The 22,204-nt window shown below is 31.1% G+C and overlaps 1 protein-coding gene across 2 annotated transcripts; it reads left to right on the top strand.

The window, feature by feature from the left end:
• The first annotated feature begins 1,129 nt into the window (after positions 1 to 1,129).
• Positions 1,130 to 21,987, top strand: LOC130453245 (WAS/WASL-interacting protein family member 2-like). 2 transcript variants are annotated; one of them, XM_056792875.1, is made up of 8 exons: positions 1,130 to 1,252; positions 1,861 to 2,046; positions 15,796 to 15,995; positions 16,434 to 16,663; positions 19,016 to 19,265; positions 19,910 to 20,139; positions 20,234 to 20,434; positions 21,704 to 21,987. In XM_056792875.1, the coding sequence occupies exons 3-8, from the start codon at positions 15,809 to 15,811 to the stop codon at positions 21,914 to 21,916; spliced, it is 1,311 nt and encodes a 436-aa protein (XP_056648853.1). In that variant the 5' UTR covers positions 1,130 to 1,252; positions 1,861 to 2,046; positions 15,796 to 15,808; the 3' UTR covers positions 21,917 to 21,987. The 2 variants fall into 2 exon arrangements, with proteins under 2 accessions (XP_056648853.1, XP_056648854.1); XM_056792876.1 differs by lacking the exon at positions 1,861 to 2,046 and having other exon boundaries at positions 21,704 to 21,985.
• The last annotated feature ends 217 nt before the right edge of the window (positions 21,988 to 22,204 follow it).

The following is a 22,204-nucleotide window of genomic DNA, read 5'->3' as shown; positions in this document are numbered from 1 at the left end:
ACTTTCTGTAGCACAGAGATGGTTCTCCTTACCTCTACCCTCCATAACTGCAGATTCCTACATAAAGAATTTTTAGGTTGAGCTCATTAAATTTTTGACAGTGCGGGATATACATAGATGAGTACCGGCTCGCAGAAATGTTTACAAAATAATTTGGTGTTACCTAGAGCAGCATCTATCCATGTGTAACATGGCTCAAATAAAATGGTTAACCTAACAGTTATTCTGAAAAATTTATCTACATTTGACAAACTTCTGTTTTTGCTACGCGCCTGTCAACGTAAAGTAAAAAAGAAAACTCTCAAAATAGCAGCTTAGGGTTATGGTATTTCACTTTTTGTCGTGTACTGAATGTTTCTTTTTCACATTCACACGTTCTTTAGCCAAATGGTCAACATCCGCAGCCGTGCAGCTCTAGCACAAACATTAACCATTCTACTGCTCTGTTTCTCTCTCTTTCCCAAAGTTGTTTGGTTCATTGAACCACTTTGTTTTGTTGACTTCTCTTCATTTTCAACATTAATACCATGCGCGGTAGTGGCAATGCAGAGAAAAATTTTTCCTGTATCAGGCCCTATCCTAAAATATTCATAAAAACGTCCCTATTCCAGCCATAACAAAACTCAACGAGTATGTCTATAATATTTTTTTTATTAAATTATATGCTCTACAACAAATATAAACAGGGATTATCTATTGATTTTGATAATGTGTGAATATATTATATCGCTTTAAATAAGAGTATAACCTTATTTTTATAATCTCCACAATTTTATTCATCATATAATTTTGTATTTCCATATTTCACTCTTAGTACACTTGTCTACAGCAGTTTTGAAAACAAACATTATCCAGTAACAAAGAAATGATGTATGACAACGTTTAATAGAGCTGCTATCTCAATATCACAGAAATCTAGAAATAAACAACAACGGACACCTGTGGATATTTTCATACTAGATAATGGTTTAGCAGACTCCCATTTACGGTGTGAATTTAGGGAGTCTTCAATTGATGGATTGAGAAGTTACGAACTAATTTTAGGTGACGTCATTATCAGAGTAGTTACATATGTCATCCAATACGCAGTCCCTGCCCTCTTATAACCTTGATAGAAAGTAGCTTCTTTGTAGTTGTCAAAATCTTGACGTTTACTGTTATTGTGTGTGTGACAAACAAGTGAAATTTTTCAATAATGATGAGCTTTTTTCAATTAAATAAATATTTTGCATTGTGAAACCAGTAGAATAAAGTATGTATACCAATTGATAAGTGAACAATACTAAGTATGCTTGGTTTCAAAATTATTCATTATTTTTAAATTAAGTGGGTGGCTGGCAGGATATGATTTATATTTCTTTATTGAAATATCATTTAAACAGAACTATGCAAGTAGTATAATGGTATAACATTTATTTAAAATTTATTTAAATATTCGAATTCTGGAATTTGACCCAGCAACGTGAAATAAACTTTTCTACATTATCCATATTTAGAATTTTGACCTCCTACTGCTTAAAACCTTATGCTTATTTACTTCGTTTTGAAACTATCAGATACTGTGAAAATGCTTATCTTTTATAATCTTAATATTATCAATATTACACCTTAATATGCAATATAAGATATATTTGTACACTTGGCCACACAAAGATTTCAAGGTAAATCAACAGTTTATTATCAGTATAGTATATAGGTAAACATTTATTTTCAAATCCAAAAAAATTTCAGATTTCAGTTTAGTTTGTTAAATAGGTTCAACATAATGAATAAAAATTCAAAATATCTCATTGGAAAAAAGTGTCATAGCTTTTAAAATACATTTCAATGTAAAAAATTTCCACTACCATTTCCTTTCAGGAACTTGTGGTTTAAGAAGACCAGTATTATTTATTCAAAGAAAATAGTAGTCAATCTGGTTTTGTATTTGTTGATATGATTGCCCAATTTCAATTCAACCAACAGTTGGATATCTGTGATTCATCAAGTTGAAGCTGCAGAACAATATTTATGAGTTAACTTTGTTTTAAGAATATAATATACAAGGTTAGTGAATTCTTTTTATAAGCTAATTACCTATAAATTACCTAGATTGAAATTTTCTAAGTATTTCTAATTTGAAGAATTAAACATACATGTCAGTTTAGATAAAATATGTACAGTCTAGGCAGTCTTAAAACACTCTTATAAAATCTCGGAATTTGAGAGTTTTTTTTTAAATTTTCTGTATCTAAACATCTACCTTGGGAGAAAATTTTAAATGTTCATTTCAGCTTTCAGTTGAAAATAGGACTTTTATTTGCAATTTGTTCATGCCTCCAGATAGGTGTCATAAAAATTTCACAAAAATAATATTTATTAATAACTAAATTAAGACAACTTAAGTTTAAAGACTAAACTAACAGCTCTAAAGAACACCTTATATTAATAGATTACCTCACAAATTATCCTTTATTTTTTAATGAATTTTAAAATAGACTAAATAATGTAATTTAAATCTTAGTTGCTATACAAATTATGTTACTATTTAAAAGTTATAGATTTTAGTGAAATCACATAATTTTTGTTGAATTTTTATTTTGCCAAGTACCTTGACTGAAATATTCAATTTGAAAAGTGAAATAATACATCTACTAGGTGAAAGGTTTGTAGAATTTTTAAAGCAAAATATACAGATCGTGTTAATAATAGCTTTTGTATGGTGAACAAAGTAAAGCAAACATCTAATGAAACTTGTGCAGTATCCGAATATCTTCTAAAAATTAATCCTGTGTAAATGAGAAACAGAAATTAACAACTTATTTTGATTAATGATTTTATCATAATTATATATAAAATCAACATAATTAAACTATTTATACTGAAAAAACTGAATTTTGTACAAACATTGCAAGAAGGTAATTTATAAAATGTTTTCAAGGATTGTTGTTTATAAAATTAAAAGGAATATTCACACATGGTGTACTATTCTCAGAAAAAATCATCATCTGTGGGAGATACGGAATGAACTAATTAATCCTTTTTTTATGAAAATACTGCCTAGGCAATAGATTCCCAGTTCCCATAAGTTTTAGACTATTTTTTGAGATCTAGTCACACAAAAAGTTTATAAAACTCCCCCCCAAAAAAATAGAAACGAAATAAATAGAAATTTTGTAAGCTCACTGTTAAAAATATTAAACTGGATTGTGAATTTGTAGAGACAACTAGAATCTAAAATAAAGTGTTATATATAATTATTTTTTCATTATAGTTTTCATTTCATTTCTATTTTAGTTAATTCTGTTCCTTTTAAACATCAGTAATTTTAGTTTTTATTAGATATGAATATTGTTTTTTCAAGTAGTAGTTGATTACAAAAATAATTAAATAGAAGCATAGTTTCTGTGACCATCTCTCTTCATACAAGTTGTTCTGTTGTATCAGTTATCTTGAAAAGTTTTTGAATTGAAAGCCATGTGGAAAAAGTCTGAATCCAGTGGCGTCGATATTTTTTATAAACAAATCGTTAATAACAGCTCTCTACATTTACCTCAGAAAAAATAAAAAGATGTAATACTATGCTGTCAAAACTGAGAATATTTGAAAATTTTGTCTTGCAAAATTAAAAAAAAAATTGTAGATAACTTCAGATTGTGTGTGTGTCTCCTATATAAATAAGTCTGATCGCATATGTAGAAAATATTACTTATCCATGTTACAATTCTCTAAATTATGTTCAGGTTTATCAATCTTTTTATTTTCTTTTTGCAATCATTTACTTTCAAGTGAAAGTGACTTCTATTATTTTGGAATAATTCCATAGAAACAATTAGTTGAAAAAAGTGACTACAGTATACGTGTTGGTGTTTTCAACTGAAAATGAGGTCTCAAAATCAAATACATAACAAACCATATATTTTTTTCATATATTGATTAATAATTTGCTTATCAAGTGATTAACTAAAATTTAAGTCATAAAAATAAAATTTTTTCAGTTTAACAATAATCCCACACAAATAACTGTATTAAATAAATTGTATTTTTTTACTGTGTTTTTATTTAAAAAAAAAAAATTATTTTCAGTATACTGAATATGCAAATTATTTGATTAGTTGATAATTTCAGATGAAAATAATGTTTAGATAAAAAAATCATTTATTACTTTCTTACACAAAAATAACTAATCTCTATATCAATTGTATCAAAATGATGTAGACTTCTTAAACCGAATTGTTACTTTGGATGAGACTTGGATATATTTCTACGATCTAGAAACAAAGCAATAATCGATGGAATGGCGACACTCTGGTTCTCCAAGACCTGAGAAGTTTGGTGTCCAAAAATCTGCTGGAAAAGTTCTTGCTTCAGTTCTTACGGAAAAAAATAAAAGAGAAAAGACACGGAAAGCTATCCAAAGGTGTTTTTTTCGCAGGACAACGCCCCTGCACACAAATCTCATGTTGCCATACAAAAAATTCGTGATTTAGGGTTTGAATTACTAGAACACCCCTCTTCTTCACCAGATTTAGTTCCGTCCGACTATCATCTCTTTCCTCAACTGAAAAAAAGTTTAAAAGGTCGTGAATTTTCTTCCAACGAGGAGGTAATAAAAACTGTGGAGGACTGGTTTGCAGAGCAAGAAGAAACATTTTTTTTGAAAGATCTAGAGATGTTGCAGGTTCGTTGTAATAAATTTATCCAATTAAGAGGAGAATATGTTGAGTAACGAAATATTTTGACATTGAAATTTTGTTTGGTAGAATTCTATTTTAGTTGCGACTGAAAATATTTTTTAATAACTGCTTATCTCGTTGGTACTTTGAGGCTATATCATAGATTCCTACAATTGAAGAGGCTTGTAAAATTCAAATAATGTCTATTTGATTCAGACATAGAACACCCAAGGTCCATTGCTGGTATCTGATCTAAATTATACCCATTGTCAGATTTTGGTAGTACATATTTGGGAATTTGTAAATTAGTAATTAGAAAAAGTTACCCAGACATATTTCATTCATTTGTTTTAATAAACTATTTCCTTCACTATTTTGAAACTTGGATGTGTGCGTAGCAGCCACAGAATACAAACCATGCCTGCACAACGCTGCTGCAATACAGCAAAACAATATTTCAAACCCTCATAAACTTTTTTAATTTTATTAATTACTCAGCATGATTTCGTAATATATGTTGTTTCCCAATGAATGTTAGTTTTTCTAGCAGCTTGCTTATTATGAGAAGTAGACTTCTGTCTATATGTCTTGACATTTGTGCGCTTACCTAGTTTTAGAAGGGCATTGTTATTAGCATTATGAATGGAAGTAATAATTTTGGCATTTATAAATGCATATCATGGGGTTTTCTGAGATTTGACTTTGTCTTTCTAGCAAATGTTTCAGTCAGACATTCTAGCTGAGAAAGGAATTCTACAAACTCATTTCAAATACCATTGTAATCCACTTGAAATCTGTTACTGAAAACTGAAATAATTTCATTAAAATTTGATATTAATTTTTCACGGTTGGCTTTTTGTTGGACAGTGTATAATCAGCTGAATCAATAACTATCTATGATTATGAATGTACAGTAGAAAAATAAATAAGTCTTTAGAAAGAAAAAAAAATCTGCGTAAATTCAGATTTATTTTTTGGCTTGTATTTTCTGTTACTAAGAATTTACTTCACCTTATCTTTGCTTTAGGCGACAGTAGATGCATTTATTTTGTAATAAAAACCAGGTGTGCTTATGACTACACCTAAAAATAAATATTTCTTAAGTATGTATGTATCTTTTCTGACTAAGTTTTAAAAGATCATTACTTGAACGTATAATCGAATAATTCACCCAAATTAATTTTAATGGAACAGTATTTTTCATAAAACATTCTAAAAAATTAACTTTATTGATTGAGTTTGTCGCTTTATTATTTCAGCAGGTAGATACATTTAGTGATACCAAAAAGCGAACAGCTTTTGTGGTCAAGTACATTTTTAATAAAACCGATTCATATAACTTTGGCATTGTCTATATTTCATAGTAGTTTACGTTTACGTCAAAACTGGAAAGAATAAAAAATATTACGAACACCAATAAGACTAAGATTAAGGAAGATGTCGATTGAAGAGAAGGGGTTCGTTGAAATGTAAAAAAGTAGAATAGATTCATTTTATTGTTTCGTCACAGAGATGGATATCATTTTTTTTATTTTTTTTTTTGTATTCTATTTTCCAAAGCATTTTGTTCGCTACTGGTTAGACGTAAGATGATAATTTTTTTTATACCAAATACATATTTCAAAGTTTTTACCTTTACTCCTGAAGTACCTTGTTTTGAACAGATACTTATTAATATCATCTTGTTCTATTTGATTTTATTATGTCTCGAAACGATTTTTGTGAAGTTTAAAATGTATTTATAGGGTGTTCCTGGTCTTGCTGCAAAAAATTCGGGAGTGAATAGCAAAAATTAATTTTTCAAGCGATTTTTTAACAAAAGGATACTGTTTGTTTAACTCGATAAAATTTATGGTTTAGGAGATATGTAGATATTTAGATAGTTGAACATGCCAAGGAAACCGCTATAAAAAGATATTCTGAAGAAAATTATTATAAATTGTAATCATTTATTGAAAACACAATCAAACATTTCTAATTGAACTGCAAAAATTAAATGTAGAAAAATTTAGTTGGTTAGCCTACAACTTATCATATAAAAATAAAAAAAAAGTATAATAAATGTTCGAAGTGGGCACCTTGACTTCTACACATTTCCTGAATCTATATCTTTGAACTGGGAAGAGCATTCCAAGATTATGCCACGTCACAATGGAAGTTTATTCTATCGATCATTTCGTTCCTTTTGTTTACCGGCATTGCATATGCCAAGCTTTTAAGATATCACCAAAAAAAATGATTCCATTATATTTAATTCAAGGGAACGCGGTGGCCATGCAAATGGCCCTCCCCGATCAATTTGCTTATCAGAACAAATGTTATTAAGATGATTTTTTACAATATTCTATTTATAGAATTATCCAACAGCAACTTCCTTACCCCTTTCACATCCAGCAAGACTGGACAAGTTCGTTGGTTTCTAGATAAACAACGAGTTGATACATTTGTTGAAAAAGTACTGTTTACTGATAAAGCTGGTTTCACACGAGACGGTTTTATTAATTCCCATAATTTACATTTAAAGGCAGATGAAAATCCTCACGGTACAATTTAAACAAGGAATCAACATCGATTTTGTCTTGATGTAATGGGACAGGAAGGAATAGTGGCTAATAATTTAGTAGGTCCTTATTTTTTTGATAATAACCTGAATGGTCAGCGATACTTAGAATTTATTCAATACGATTTCCCGCTCATGTTATGTGATATTCCTCTAAACATTTGCAGAGACATGTGGTTCATGCATGATGGAGCACGTATTAGTAATGTTGCTGCAAGCAACTGGAAGGAAAACTCACATAAAATGTCCCGAATATATAGTGATGACCTTAGTGAATGACATTGCTTCATCCTAATATTTCACAAATTAATAAAAGAAAATATGAAATTTTGTAAATACCTTCTTCTTCTTAGCGTGCCGTATAAAATCCCCTTGACGTTATCTACCAACTCACGAACCGCATTTGCTCTGTCAAGGACTGCATCGTTTGTAAATTCCATCATTGTATAAAATAAGGTATTAATTTGAATTAATTTAAAGAGCTAAAAATTGTTATCATATTAAACTTTATGCAGTATTGTCAGACGAAATTCCATTTACAATACGTAATTCAAGATATTCTTTGTTCTATATTTTTATCAATTGTTAAAATCGCAAGAGTTTGGTTTTTAGTTCAGTACAAATGCAGTTTCAGTTGATTCTTAATCATTCACGTCGGATGCAATATGTACTTTGACGAAACTTTCCCAAAAATTATCTAGAAATGCGGATCTTATTATTTACAGTAGATTTTTTTTGTGCTTGTGACTAATTCTTCAATGAAAACAATGAATAATGTTTAATCACTTATCTTGATTACGAAAATGCCATTAAACATAATAAATGAAACATTGGGTTTGTTCGTGAATCAATGATACAAATTCTACCTTCCTATGTATTATATATTTCATATATTTCCGTGTGACTCTCAAGTGAACAAATGTTTTATTGCTCTTTTTCAACATCTCGTTTAGTATATTTTTTTTTTCATTTTTTGAACCATAAAAAAACGTATTCTCAAAATATATTATTTTATTAATATTTTCTCTTTGCTTTATTGTTAACTCTCCTTATTTTATTTGATCTCTACGATAGAATAGAATGATATGAAAATATACAGTGTTTTCAAACTCATACGACAAAATTCAGGAGATGTTTGCCCGTATGAATTTAAGATGGGTTTTTCCTCTAACAAAAATTTCCTCAGCCCACCCTTTTCCGATATCCCTTAAAAGGTGGTGACTAAAATTGTGTTTTTATTTTTTTTCTAAATGTGTACGAAATTTTGTTATAGGAAAGGCCCATCTTAATTTCATACGATCAATCACCTTCTGAATTTTGTTGCTTGAATTTAGAAACATTTCTATTTTATAAGCACTAATAGTAGTGATGTTGGATATTTATGTTTTTACCGCAATCCTTTTTCGAACATTCTTGAAAATAAAACGAGAACAATCTCAATGAAGTAAAGATTTAGTTTGAAACATAAATATAGATAGACCAAGCTCCCAGAGCGATAATGTAAGAGGGGTCATATAATAATTAGACGAAAAGCGCGCGAGAGTTAGTTCAGGAGTCACTCAGAAGACGTGAGTATTGATTATTGTAAGATATTCTGTGAATTCTAAAGACGTACGGTTTCCGGAAAAGACGTTATTTTGTTTTAAGGCTTGAAAGACGTAAAGACAATGGTTAAATTCAGACTTAGACGTGTGGATGAACCTTCATTTTATTTAGTTACGTTTATATTCCTATTGTTATTTCTTTTAATTTGAATTTAATATCGTTACCGTTTTTGTTGATATAAACTCTTCATCTAACCTACTGACTATTTATTCTAAATAATACCCTAGACAACAAGAACTAAATTAGAAACTTACACAATTATAAGTATACAATACTGTTATATAATTATTTATTCTTTATTTTTTCCTTTAATTCCTAAAGAAAACACGTTGAAAATGTACCCCATTGCACCGTAGGCACTGGTCATATCGGTTAAGCAGATTTTTAAACATATTCGATAACACAGATGGCTGTATATTCCTAAAATAACGGTGTTGTAAGAAGTAAAAACCAAAGGAAATGATGCAACTTCCTAAAAGTTTCGTGCATCAATGTATGTATGGATTTTGAGTTACAGTATACCAAATATAATGCGATAATGGAGAACCCAGTGTATACAACTGATCCGTTAAATCCACTACTTTTAAAAAGTGAGATGGCTTTAATTGCCAGAGATCTTCGTCTTCTATTTCAAGCGCACCCAGGTGTAGGGCTCTGGAGTTCCTTAGTGTTTTGCATTTCGAGAGAATGTGAATAGAGGTTTCGTCCTTTGTGCAACAAAATCTGCACGCCACATTATCTGCTAAATCTAGCGTCTTCAGGTGTTTGTTGAGGCGACAGTACCCCTATAGAAATCCTGTTAGTATTCGTAGATTGTTCTTACATATGTTGATACATTCAGCAGGTCTAGGTTATAGTTTCCCAATAATTGGTTTTGTTCCTATCTGCCCTCTTTTCCAGTGCTTTTTCCATTGCTCTGTATGTGATACCACAGAGGTGTTCGGGTCCCATGAAGAGCTTGTCTGTTCCCGCTTTTGCGAGCTTATCAGCTATTTCCTTACCCTTCGCTCCGGTGTGTCCCGGAATCCATTGTAAGGTAATTTTCGTGCATTAATGCTACCTGGTATTTCACCCAGTAACAGGTTTGCGAACATCATACTCAATATAAGGAAAAACGAACCAATCACACCTTGTGCTGATACTACATTCCATATCGTCATACTGTCAAGTAGTGGTTTTTGTATAATAATGCCCGGCCTTGTTTGTTAATTAATGTAGCCGTCTGAGACGTATGAGAATTACAGACTATTCAAGAAATCTTGCATAGCCGAAAATCGTCCACAATACACAACCCTGCCGTACATATCATTGTTTGGCTATCTGTGTTTAATTTCGAACTTTACTCTATTTACCCCTTCCGTACGAAAGAAAATAATGCTTATTTAAAAAATATTTCTTCATTCTCAACTCCAACATCAAGTAACAACTCTCTTTGCACTATTAAAAACATCATAACACATCACATAAATCGTGTGACTAGCTAAGAAAAACCCATTTTTTTCCCAGAATTCGATATTATTCATCAACATCTCTTTGTAGAAGGATTCGTCTTTTGCCTAAAACTAGGCTTCAGTTTCAGCATTTGCTTCTTCATTTGAGCTGAATTTCTTATCGGCAAGTATTTTTTGAGATCAGCGAATAGTCCGTGGTCACTAGAGCCAGATCTGAACTATACGGTGGATGAGGAAGAAATTTGAAGTGTAAATCGTTCAAATTAACCATCTTTTTCATCGACTTGTGAATTGATGCATTGTCTTGGTGAAACAGTGGTTTTTTCTACGACATATAAGGCCGTTTTTCCTTGATTTTTGCATTCAAACTATACAATAACTCTTTGTAGTATTTGTTATTGATTGTCTTTTCCTTTTGGAAATAGTCGATGAACAATATTCCATGCGCATCCCAAAATACTGAAGCCCTAACTTTCACAGCTGACTGTGGTGCCTTTCGATGCTTGCAGTTCACTCAGATGATTATTATTTTGATTCCGGAGTGAAGTGATGTTTCATACATTGTCACATATCGACGGAAAAAATCTGATTTATTACATCTAAACACTGCTCTGAATCATCAACACGTTGTTTTTGATCGACTGTTCGATCCGGTTAACTCTTTTGAAGCCATTACTAATCTTGTACAGTATTTTTTTTTTCATCGAGAAGCAATGATAAATGAACAGACGATATTGTTTTGAAAATAACAAAAGTAGCTTCACTCGAATGGCTGTCATTTTTTTCTGACTAATCGAAATGTCATGAAATTTTACACATAGTCTTTTGAAAGTTGGTACTTCATAAACGTCATATAGATTTGGCAATGGCAGCGCCATCTGGGTGTCAGTCAAACGACTTACTGATTGATGTATCACGTCAAAAAACAGATTTGCGCGTAACAGTGGCTCGAACATTATTAATGTATTCATATCCTAAGAATAAAAAAACATTTGAAAGACCTACAGTCAGAGGTGTAGAGAACTAAACATTTAATTTGGATTTTTTCGTGAATCATATATTTTATTACAAGATAATTTGAAAAATAAATAAATTTATTACCTGTAAATTAAGTATGTATTAAAATGAATTCGAATTTTGCCTTAGTCATAAAGAGATGATATAACATTAGATATTATACTTGTTTGTTGAATTTGATTCGTAATTTTTTTTCACCAGCACAGCAAAAACATTATTATATGAGGTGTTAGCACTAAGTATAGATTACTTACTCTCGCTATTTCTATAGCTTCAGATTCGATTTAAATAGATTAAAATAATTTGGGATTGACTAAAATAGATTCATTCTCTTCCTATGTGGTAACCAAAATTAAATTAGGGATGAGTTCAATTTACCCCACAAAGAGTTTATTTTTACTACTTTGGGACGATGTTTTGTTTTCCAACTCATTCAAATCAGTGTTACTCGTGACTTTCTTGGTTTTATATTTGAAAAGAAAATTTTTTCATTAGCTTTGATTTATATACTTAGCGACGTTGGAATCAAAAAATCAATTTAGGTAATTATAAGATTTAATGTTATATAAAATCTCTGAATGAATAATGATCTAGTTAAATTACAAATAATCAAATTCATAGTTTTTGTTCAATTTTACATTAGTTGATCTTAAGATATACATATTGAGTTTCATTGAAATATATTATTAGATATGTTTAACATCTATATGTTTTAATTAATTTATGATCAGATTACATCGCAAGTAATTAAAAATGTCAATGTTTAGAAATAGTAGAAATACATAAAACAGTGCAGTGAAAAAATCACATAACCATGATTTTATCAGAAACATAGTAACAAATGATAGGTTATCATATATATAAATTCAAAGTCCTTGTCGACTTGTTAATTAAATTGATTATTGTGCAGTTGTGGCATTAACTATGTCTAAGTTATTCTTCATTGAAAAGTATTTAGATTCTGTAATTTTATCTTTACCATGCGATGAAATTAATAGATAATATACTACATTTCTTCAATAGTCTCGATTCTCATGTATACAATTTATTATAGAAAGAGAAAATGTGGAATACTCCTCCTCCTACAACTTTTCTTGACACCAAATTTATTAGAAACAAAGACAATAAAATTAATTGACTGGAATAGGAAATCAGTAAGTTCTGGAAAAACCTATCATTATTGTACAAACTTTTTTATAAAATCGCGTATCACAGTTCTATTTACCCTCATCTTTAATGTTGAGCTTGTGCCGGGGGTTGATCCTTTCCACCTTATCTTATTTTTAAAAACGCTCGAAAATTTTTACCCCACAAAAAAACACCAAAATTTTTAGGCAAAAAAAACAATTTTACGTATTATTAATAGTTATTTTGAAAAACATGCGATTTTTCGCTAAATTTTTTTCGAAAAAAAGTACTTTAAACTGGTCAAACACTCAGATCATATTAAAAGGACACAAATAAAAATGTTATAAACTTCGGTAAAAAATAAAAATAAAGGTTTTTAAAAGTACTTTAAAAAAGGTTTTATGAGTTTTCCAAGAAAAATGCATTGGTTTTTTGTTTTAGTACGTAGCAACTTGGCGTTTGTCTGCGAAAATCACGATTTTTAAATTTTTTTATAAGCTATAATCTTGCTCTTTACAGATTTTTCGATTAAATTCATATTTCTTCAGTTATTCAACCGTCCGAAAACATGTTTTTTTTCCTGAAAATCGACAATTTTAGTCGCGAATAACTCGAAAAGTATCGACTCAAGAATCAGAAAATACTTTGCAGAACAAAAGTTGCTTAGAATGAATCAATGTTTCGTTTACGCACTTATTTTCGATGGAAAATTTTTCACCCCCAAGAAGAGGTGACATCCACCCCAGGGAAAAAACAACCCTCGGCACAGAGTAGATTTTGAAATAGAGGGTATGGTGCGGTGGGGTATGGGATAAATACACGAGAAAATGGTCGTTAACTGGACAAATGTTTGAATCATAATCTCGAGTTTTATTTTAAAAAGTTCATTTGAAAGCTGAAGAAATAAATTGTTAGTTTAAATTAAGAGACAATTAAACACAAACCCTTTTCAAAATAAAATTGCGTCAAATTTCAAGTGAACAAATGAGGTGCTCAAAAATTGCACACACCACAACATAAAATATTTTTAACATGCGTTCAATTGTCAATAATTGGACGGTTCTCTCGACCGACAAATCATTTGGATGTCATTATTTGGTATCATCATATCATGCTGAACTGCTCCAGAAATGCTTAATAAAATTCGTGCCCTTGTACTCAATATTTTGCATGAAAGGTTACATATGAAAAAGCTATCTGCCAAGCGGACAATGCTATTGCTTCATGCTGATCAAAACATCTTGCATCAAAAATTCATATGGAAATTTGGACATTTTCAAATGAATTTTCTCATCGATATGTCAGTGAATAAAAATTGGATACACCATAGAAACAAATTCCGCTATTGTTACAGAAAAATTAGCCGAACTACGATTTGCAAAATGGAAAACTCAGTATTAAGGAGACTATATACTTTTAGTTTTTTAATAATCTCTGGTTCCGTACAATTTATATTTTTGTTGGTTGAAATCACTTTAAATATTTCTTCTTCTAAAAATTGATTTATACGTGACGTACCGAATATAATTTCCATTAAATGTTTGTTTGTTGTATCGACCTAGAAATTATGATCGCTTGTAATCAACCTTACATTTCAATTAACACAATTCGTTTATCAACCATGCCAATATCAAGAGAACATATTTTTAAAACTTGAGTTCATTCACACCGTGAGTTTGTTACTCTTCGTTCATGTCTGCAATCTCCTCATAAACAATTCAACATAACGTGAAAGTGATTTTAAAAAACTCTCATAATCTACAGCGTAATTTAGTAGGTAAAAATTATTTCGTCTTTAAAAATAAGTAAACCAAAAACGCTGGTAGAACGAAATGTTGGTTATTCTCATTGAGAAAACGTTAATTCGATTTTCCAATTTCATATATATAGGGTCTGTTCCGAAAGTATTCGGACTGATTTTTTCTGTTCGAACGTGCGGACTAGAATCGGTCTGCGCGCGCACTATTGGAGGAGAGGGATTTTGGGAACGCAGATCGCTTGTACTGTGAACCCCTGTCGAAACGCTTCGTCACGGAGAATCAAGGAGCATTTCTTGGAGCAGCGATACGCGATCAAATTTTGTGTAAAGCTTGGTAAAACAGGCAAAGCAACTCACTACAGAATTAAGGAGGCCTACAGTGACACTGCCATGGTTAGATCGGGTGTTTTTGAATGGCACAAGCAGTTCCCAGAGAAAATTTATTGAACAGTGATCGTAGGATGAGTGTCAGGTTGATTGCTGATAAATTGAGCATATCTAAAACTCAAGATCGCGATAGAAAAGTGTGCGCCAAGCTCATCATAAGATCAAAAAGTCAACCGAGAAACGATCTACCAGGATCTTCTTGGCTCCACCAGACTTTTTTCTATTTCGAGGCTCAAGAGGAAGCATCTCGACTCAGTAAAGGCGGTCTAACGGACCGTAGCACAAGAGGTGAACAGCATTCTGGTCCAGGCGTTCCTGGAGATGTACGAAAACTGCAAAACTCGTTGGCAGCTGTCTGTAGATGTGGAAGGGTAGTACCTACGACGTTCAGAACAGACCCAGGTTTTCTGAGATTCATATAAATTACAGGGATACATTTTACTTGCCCACTTTACCATGCGGTTCATGCAAGGTATTGCCTTTTTGGCGTTCTAACAATTGGTCGGTTATCGAATTAGTCTACCTTGTTTTACAGAATGTTTTTCAAATTAAAAGTATATTTTAAGCATGATTGCAGTATAGTTGGTATCAATATGATATCTAATAATTTCAAACGCCAAGCTTCTAGGTTATTAATTCCTTGCTTCAATTCATCTTGTATGTATGTATAGTATAAACATGAACATATAATGTTAAAAGGTATGACAGTTGTCATATCAATATCAACAGTTTTTTGTATACAGCAAAAAGAAACCAGATTCTTTGGTAAACAATAAATGAATGTCAATTTAGTATCGCAAACAGTTATTGGATGTAAAAATATATGTCTAAATTTGACATTTTATATATATTGATAAATTTTTCGAAATTGGGATTTCACAGGTCCTAAAAAGTGAATTTAGTATATGGAGTTCGTGAATGCAATAATCATAAATAAACGAACGTCTTCACCACATGTTACTGCAAAGTACAGCTGTAAATTATTCACATAACATTGAAATGACTGTTGACTTATAAAGTATTTGCACAAGCTTTCTTTAAATGTATATTTGTATCTTCATAATTCCTGTTAAAAAGGTATATAACTCTTGTAATTCTGATCAATCTCTCTCCAAGGTAAATCTTTCTACATATTAATAAAATTTCAAAATACTTTTGGTATTTAATACGAACTGATTCTAACTAGATCACAATAGGTGATATAAATAGCATAATAATTATTTTTAATTTCAGATTATTGGCAATAATGCCTGCTCCGCCACCTCCTCCTCCGATGGCATCAGCAGGACCACCACCTCCACCTCCTATTTCCAAAATTCCGAAAACAGGTAAAGGTAGTGCTAACGAACGAAATGCTTTATTGAAATCGATCCAACAAGGAACTAAATTAAAGAAGACGGTTACAAATGATAGGAGTGCACCGATGGTTGGGGGTAAGAATTAATATTTTTTAGTTTCCCAAATATAATTATGCTTTTCAATATAATAAAACACTAAAGTAAGCAAACTTTGTAATTATACATAAAATTTTGTATTATCCCAATTCTTTCCATCGCATTTGTTTGTTCCTCAATTTTCTCTTTCTACAGAATTCTTCTTTGATTTTTTACTTCAGTATAAACCACAATATTACTTTTGCCCTATAGATTATTATGTCAGTAATGAAACATTTCCAGATTTTCCAATTTGCTCACTCTGTTCCTGTTAGACAATTACAATGTGTTTTTTATGCCTTATATTAATATTATGTTCAGTACCTTCATGATTTAGGTCAGGTATCTAGAAAAACAAGGTTTTATTATCCCACCAATTATACCATGAAATTAAGACCTAATTATCCATGTATCACCATTAAATTATTGTTTTTTTAGGTGCTTCAAACAGACCATCAAATGGAGGAACGAGTGGTATGCGTTTGCCCATCTTACCAATGGGCGGTTTAGGTGGGGGTCTTAAAAATGGTAATATAGGTGGTGGTAAACCAGTAAGTCCATCAGGTGGATTAAAAAATTTCGGTAGTATCCAAATGGAACTTAAAAAACAATTACAAGCCAGTGATAACAGAAATCGAGGCCCCCCTCCACCGACGCCAACAAGAAATGTAAGTATTGCTAGATATTGAAAGTAAAGTTTTAATCTTTATCACATTCCAATAAGATTATTTGGTAAAAATTGAAAAGATTGATAAAGCAGTACATGGTCTAAAAATAATTTATTCCAAATTTTTTGTTGAAACAATCCAATGAATGCAGGCTCATTCAAGAGACTATCCATATCAGCACCAGAATATATTGCAAAATTACTAAAAGAAATTTAATAGAACCCCTCAATGTTGGAAATATTTTAGGGGAAGGCTTGGTTTACAAGCAAAATGAGTGATATTGTCTAGAACTAGAACACTCATACCATTTTCTCAACAATATTCGTAGCGTTTCAGAAATAATTTTGTACATTGATTTACTATAGACTATAGATGAGACTTTGATCTCCTACCATATGCTCGTAAATTGAAGGTTAAAGAGTGTTACAGACCTGGTATAAATCATCAAAGATTTAATGCTAACATAAGATATGATGTAGAACAAAGTGCATACTTTGATAATGACTTTAAATATTTAAAGACACTTCGATGTGTTTCATTAGAGTATTTTGACAACAGAATGGAATCATGTCAAGGACTAACAAAAATATTTACGAAATAGAAATATAGTATATTTACACAACACCTGGGTTGATGGTTCTAAAAATTGTATCTTAAAAATTCCCTGCTCAAGATTAGAATGAGTAATTATTCTTCTTGTTGGCTGTAAAGATGGTTATTACCTCTGACTATTATTATACATAAAAAAATCCATCAAAACGATTTCCATCGAACTAATAGCTGTTTAAATTTGCCTACATTATAATAAAATACAATTTTTTTTATTTTGTATATTAGTTTTTTATTATGAATATTTTGATTGTTTCTAGATGATTTTCCTTGGATTTTGGGCCAGTACTTTGGTTTTTGTTCCTTCTTGGATATGTAATGTGCATAAGAATTATTGTACTAAATCTATACTTACTAACGGCTGGGTACCAGTTATATCAACCCCCTTCATTAGTTTCCAATGGATTGATTCACAAATTTCAACTTTTTATAATTTCTAAAAGAAAGTTACAAAAATATGGTAAACTGCCTTCCTTTCCAACTACCCAACTAATTATTTCGGATTTCCTGTTACAAATGTAAATAAAAAGAAGGTACCTCTTGTGTTTTGTGAAAACTGTAAAATTGCTTTACTCCAGTGGTAATGAGGAGAAAATATACACCTCTTATTTGATTTACAAATGTTATGGAAAGAACTTTGTACCAATGACTGTTACTTTTTTATTATGAAGGCAATGGGATATAATACAAAAAAGGATGGTATATATGCTAGAGTTCCGTCTTTTACTAGGCCCATTTTTATTCTAACAATGTACCTCATCCACTTTATCCCTGCAATTATACTAGATAACATAAGAAGTTAAATATAGGTGATGAGATGCATTCTTGAATCCTCTTTTTAATAACAACTAAGCCAAATTAAATGACTTTATAAATGATTTACAATTATAAACATCTATATTTCTCGACTAAATCAATGAAACTTATTAACACTAAACAGAAAAGATGTCATGTTCAGTGATATTCCGGGATTTTTCATAGCAATGTATCGAAAATAATGATAAAGCAGATTGGCGAACTCATTCAATTATGGTTTAAATGCTGTTTTGTTGCGTAACAGAAATAAGAAACTGTTAATATTAACAGGATATACTGTGAATTGGGAATGACAGTTACCAAAATTCAATAATTTTTACTATTTGGAAACAGTATATTACCCACAAAATGAATATAAAGCATACTGTTTGTAGATCCAAATAATGTCTCTACCCTCTTCACATATCACATTGGATAAAAACTTTGCAAAGTCGCTTGAGAGACAGTGATGTTTTCCGAATCCAAAAATCTTTGTTGGCCCACAGTAAAATTAACTTTATAAATTGTTCAAAATCGTTGTGGAAGAATTGTTGAGAAAACAAAAAAAAAAGAATTTTTGCAGATTGAAAATATCAGATAGTAGTAAACATGTCATTATAGAATAATTTCCTGCACTCGCATCTGAGGTTTTTTCCTGAAAACATGAGTGGCGAACAACGGGAACGTTTTCACGATTTATAGTTTTTGATATGAAAATATATGAAATTACTGTCGTTATAATATTAATTCAGTTAATAAATAAATGTTCCTTAAACCAGATGTGATAAGATTCTACTATTTCTTTTGTATAATGTTACCTCAATAAATTATAACAATTTTTAGTAAAACAAACGATATGAACTAGTGTTTCTACTTCCTGTACAATTTTCAGACATTTTTAATCAAGTTTGCTTCATCTATAATGAACTATTCTTAAAATCTTTTCAGGTACCAGTAGACTCCGGTAGTCGACAGCTACAACGAGAAAATATAACTAATGGCTTTCATATGAGTCAACTATCATTAAATTCAAACTCAAATATTCAAATTAACCAGAGTACTTTACATAGAAAAGCAAAGAGTAATGCAAACTTAAGTTATCTAGATTCTTCTGAAAACAGTAACAATGTTCAACCTAACAAACCTGTGATCAATCATGGAAAGCCAAATGTTGCGCCGAAACCACCAATTTTAAATGGTAAAATATATTTATTTCTCATTTTTTACATTCTTATAGAGATATAAATTGATTCATAAATATGTTTTTAATTACATAATAGAATCTTTATATTTAATACATTAAGGTTTTTTTGTCCCCGCTAACTCCTCCTAGACTATTGACGTTAGAAAGTCAAGTGGGGTATCGTTGGAAAGAGTTGAGTCTCAGGGGTGGCCAAAAGCAATTTTTTTTTTGACATCTTCAGGTGTTTTCGAGATATGAAGGGTCAAAGATCAGAAAATAGTACATTCTAAACCCTAAGAAAAAAATTTTGCAACATTGATTTTTCTTTTTATTAAAATATGTAAGACTCACGCCAAAAGAACACATGGGATTAGCGGACAGCGCCGTGTACGCGCCCCTTGGGCGCGTGCGGCGCTAGTTGATATTAATCTATTAATGGAATTGCCTTTTGTGATAAATTGTAAAATTCTTAAAGGAGTTGCTTAATCAAAACATCTGAAAATATCAACATTTCTGCTAACCCTTATGTAATATAATTACTTTAGGTATATATATATATTTATATATTTGAGGAACCCTACAATTTCCATTTTTTAATTTTTCACTTAATATATCTATTCAATCACATTTAAAACTAAATGTAACATAATGTTTTGTAGGAAAACCAAACTCGCTTCAGCTAAAAATTAACAAACCTATCAGTCGGACACATAGTTTAAAATCTCCTCGATCGCCTTCTCCACAAAGTCCAGATACAACTTCCGCACATAAGTTTGGCACCGTCAGGCATATGTCTTCCATTATCGGACAATCTTTAGCCAATTCCTCAGCGCAGAATTCGAGATCAAGGCCTGCACTGAGTACCAGACCCTCAGCTCCACCTCCCTCGGTAAGTGATGATTCGGCAAAGAAAAAACTTTTTAATATATAAAATAACTATATACCTTAATTTTGATTTTGCATACTAATTATGTGCATTTCAGATACCTGTTCATGTGGCACCCAGCTACAACTCGAGCCCTTCTAGTCATACATCGACCCCACTTAAAATAAATATGGTAAAACCTAACCATGCTCCGCCGCCGCCACCTCCTGTAGTCATACCGCAGGCTCCTAGTCATGCTCCACCACCCCCACCACCTCCACACAAATCGCAATTGAACAAAACACCGGTTCCTCCGACTGTAAGTAAAAATTGTTGAATAATTAAGAAAAAGATAATACAACATACTGTACACACTGAGGGGGGAAGCCTTGATACAATATGTTATTCATCTATTGGGATTAAATATTGTCCAAAATGGCATTGGAATGCTCTCTTTGCCCAAAAAGAACAGATATTTGTTCTGATTATTGCTATAACTTTCTATTGACCATAATCAACAAAATATGTTGTTTCGAATATCAATTTGTATCAGTGACTCAATGTTATGTTGATGTTATTTTATAAATAGGAAATGTTTTTCTAGCTTAACTGAAAATATATAAAATTTAATCATAAGAAATTGTGAAACTGACTTCATTTAACTGCAAACAAGGTATATTTTACAATATTAACTAAATAATAATGTAATAAAATGATTTCCCTGATCAGTTCACTAACTTGGTACCGAGAATTTTAATGCTGCCATGCCATTTGAAAAAGCAAGTGACAAGGAAAAGTGTGATTTGACTTGGATTAACACAATCTACAGTGTTCATGATTTCTGGAGACCTGTAATAACTAGAAAAGTTTGTGACAAGGAATAACAAAGATTGTTTTTTGTTAGTATAGGCATTGCAAAGTCGCTTTGTTAACAAACACAACAGCAATAATTTTCCCGTGGATATAATTACCAAATCAAGGTATATTGAGAATATCAATGGCACAACATTTCATTAGGGACGTCGTTTTAGTGACGATATATTTTTTTGGTTTGGTTGTGATTCAAGGAGGTTATTTTGCAGCCGTTCGATCCATAATAGACGTTTTAATACCACATGTGGCACCTAATGTACCCTTTGTAGGATAGAAATTTTTATTGATAAATGCTAAGTTTTACAAACTCGTCTCCAACTAGTGGAAATGGTAACCCTAGTTTTGCCCACAAAAAGTCTTGGGCCGTAACCCCATTGAACACTTATGGAACAATATGGGTTGTAGGACTGGAGCCTTACTGATTCCTCCTTGAAACTTTACTGTACAATACACAGCATTAAATTAATAATAATAATAGTATACATTTGTGTCTATAATTTAGAAATGAAGATCTTCATTTCTAATTTATCCCATTTATGTATTTATATGATTTATGAATTTTTCAAATTGTAAAAATATATTCAAGTTATTTCAAAATAAGCCCATTGGCGTCAGTTTGAATTTGGAAGAGGATTTTTTATAATTTTTGGAATTATGTGTTAATTTTTAATGTGTATTAACCAGAAGTATCTAAAAAATAATGTATCTGTTTTAGGGTTCTAATCCACCTTCGCCTCCACCACGACATTCGTCGATGAGAGATAATAACAATGTGTCCAGGACAGCGACGAGTTTAGAAGAGAAATTTAAACACTTATTTCAAGATTCAAATATGTTTCCCCCTCCTCCACCCTATAAAAATACTATTAAGTTATACAATTCAGTTTCTGTAAAACCAGCGCCCGTTAAACCTGTTACAGTTGCTTAAGATTAATTTTACCAAAAATTGTTTTGATATTTGTTATTATTAATAAATTAATAGATTTAAAGCTAAATATACCGTTGGTTTTAAATCCTGTTCCTCCACAGTTACTTTCGAGGCAATATAATTTCTCTATTCGAAAAAAAATTTATATCATTGTTCATTTACCAGATATACCATTATGAGCTGAGTAAGCATATGTATCAGAAAGGATTGCTAATATTTGTCTAACAGTTTGTAGACAAAAACACAATACCTTTGTAATCTCATCGAACTGTCGGCATGAGCTGGTTA

This window comes from Diorhabda sublineata, chromosome 2, assembly GCF_026230105.1.
Source record: "Diorhabda sublineata isolate icDioSubl1.1 chromosome 2, icDioSubl1.1, whole genome shotgun sequence".
NCBI classification, from domain to species: domain Eukaryota; kingdom Metazoa; phylum Arthropoda; class Insecta; order Coleoptera; family Chrysomelidae; genus Diorhabda; species Diorhabda sublineata.
The sequence above is the reverse complement of the archived record's forward strand: the minus strand, read 5'-3'. Positions and strand labels throughout refer to the sequence as shown.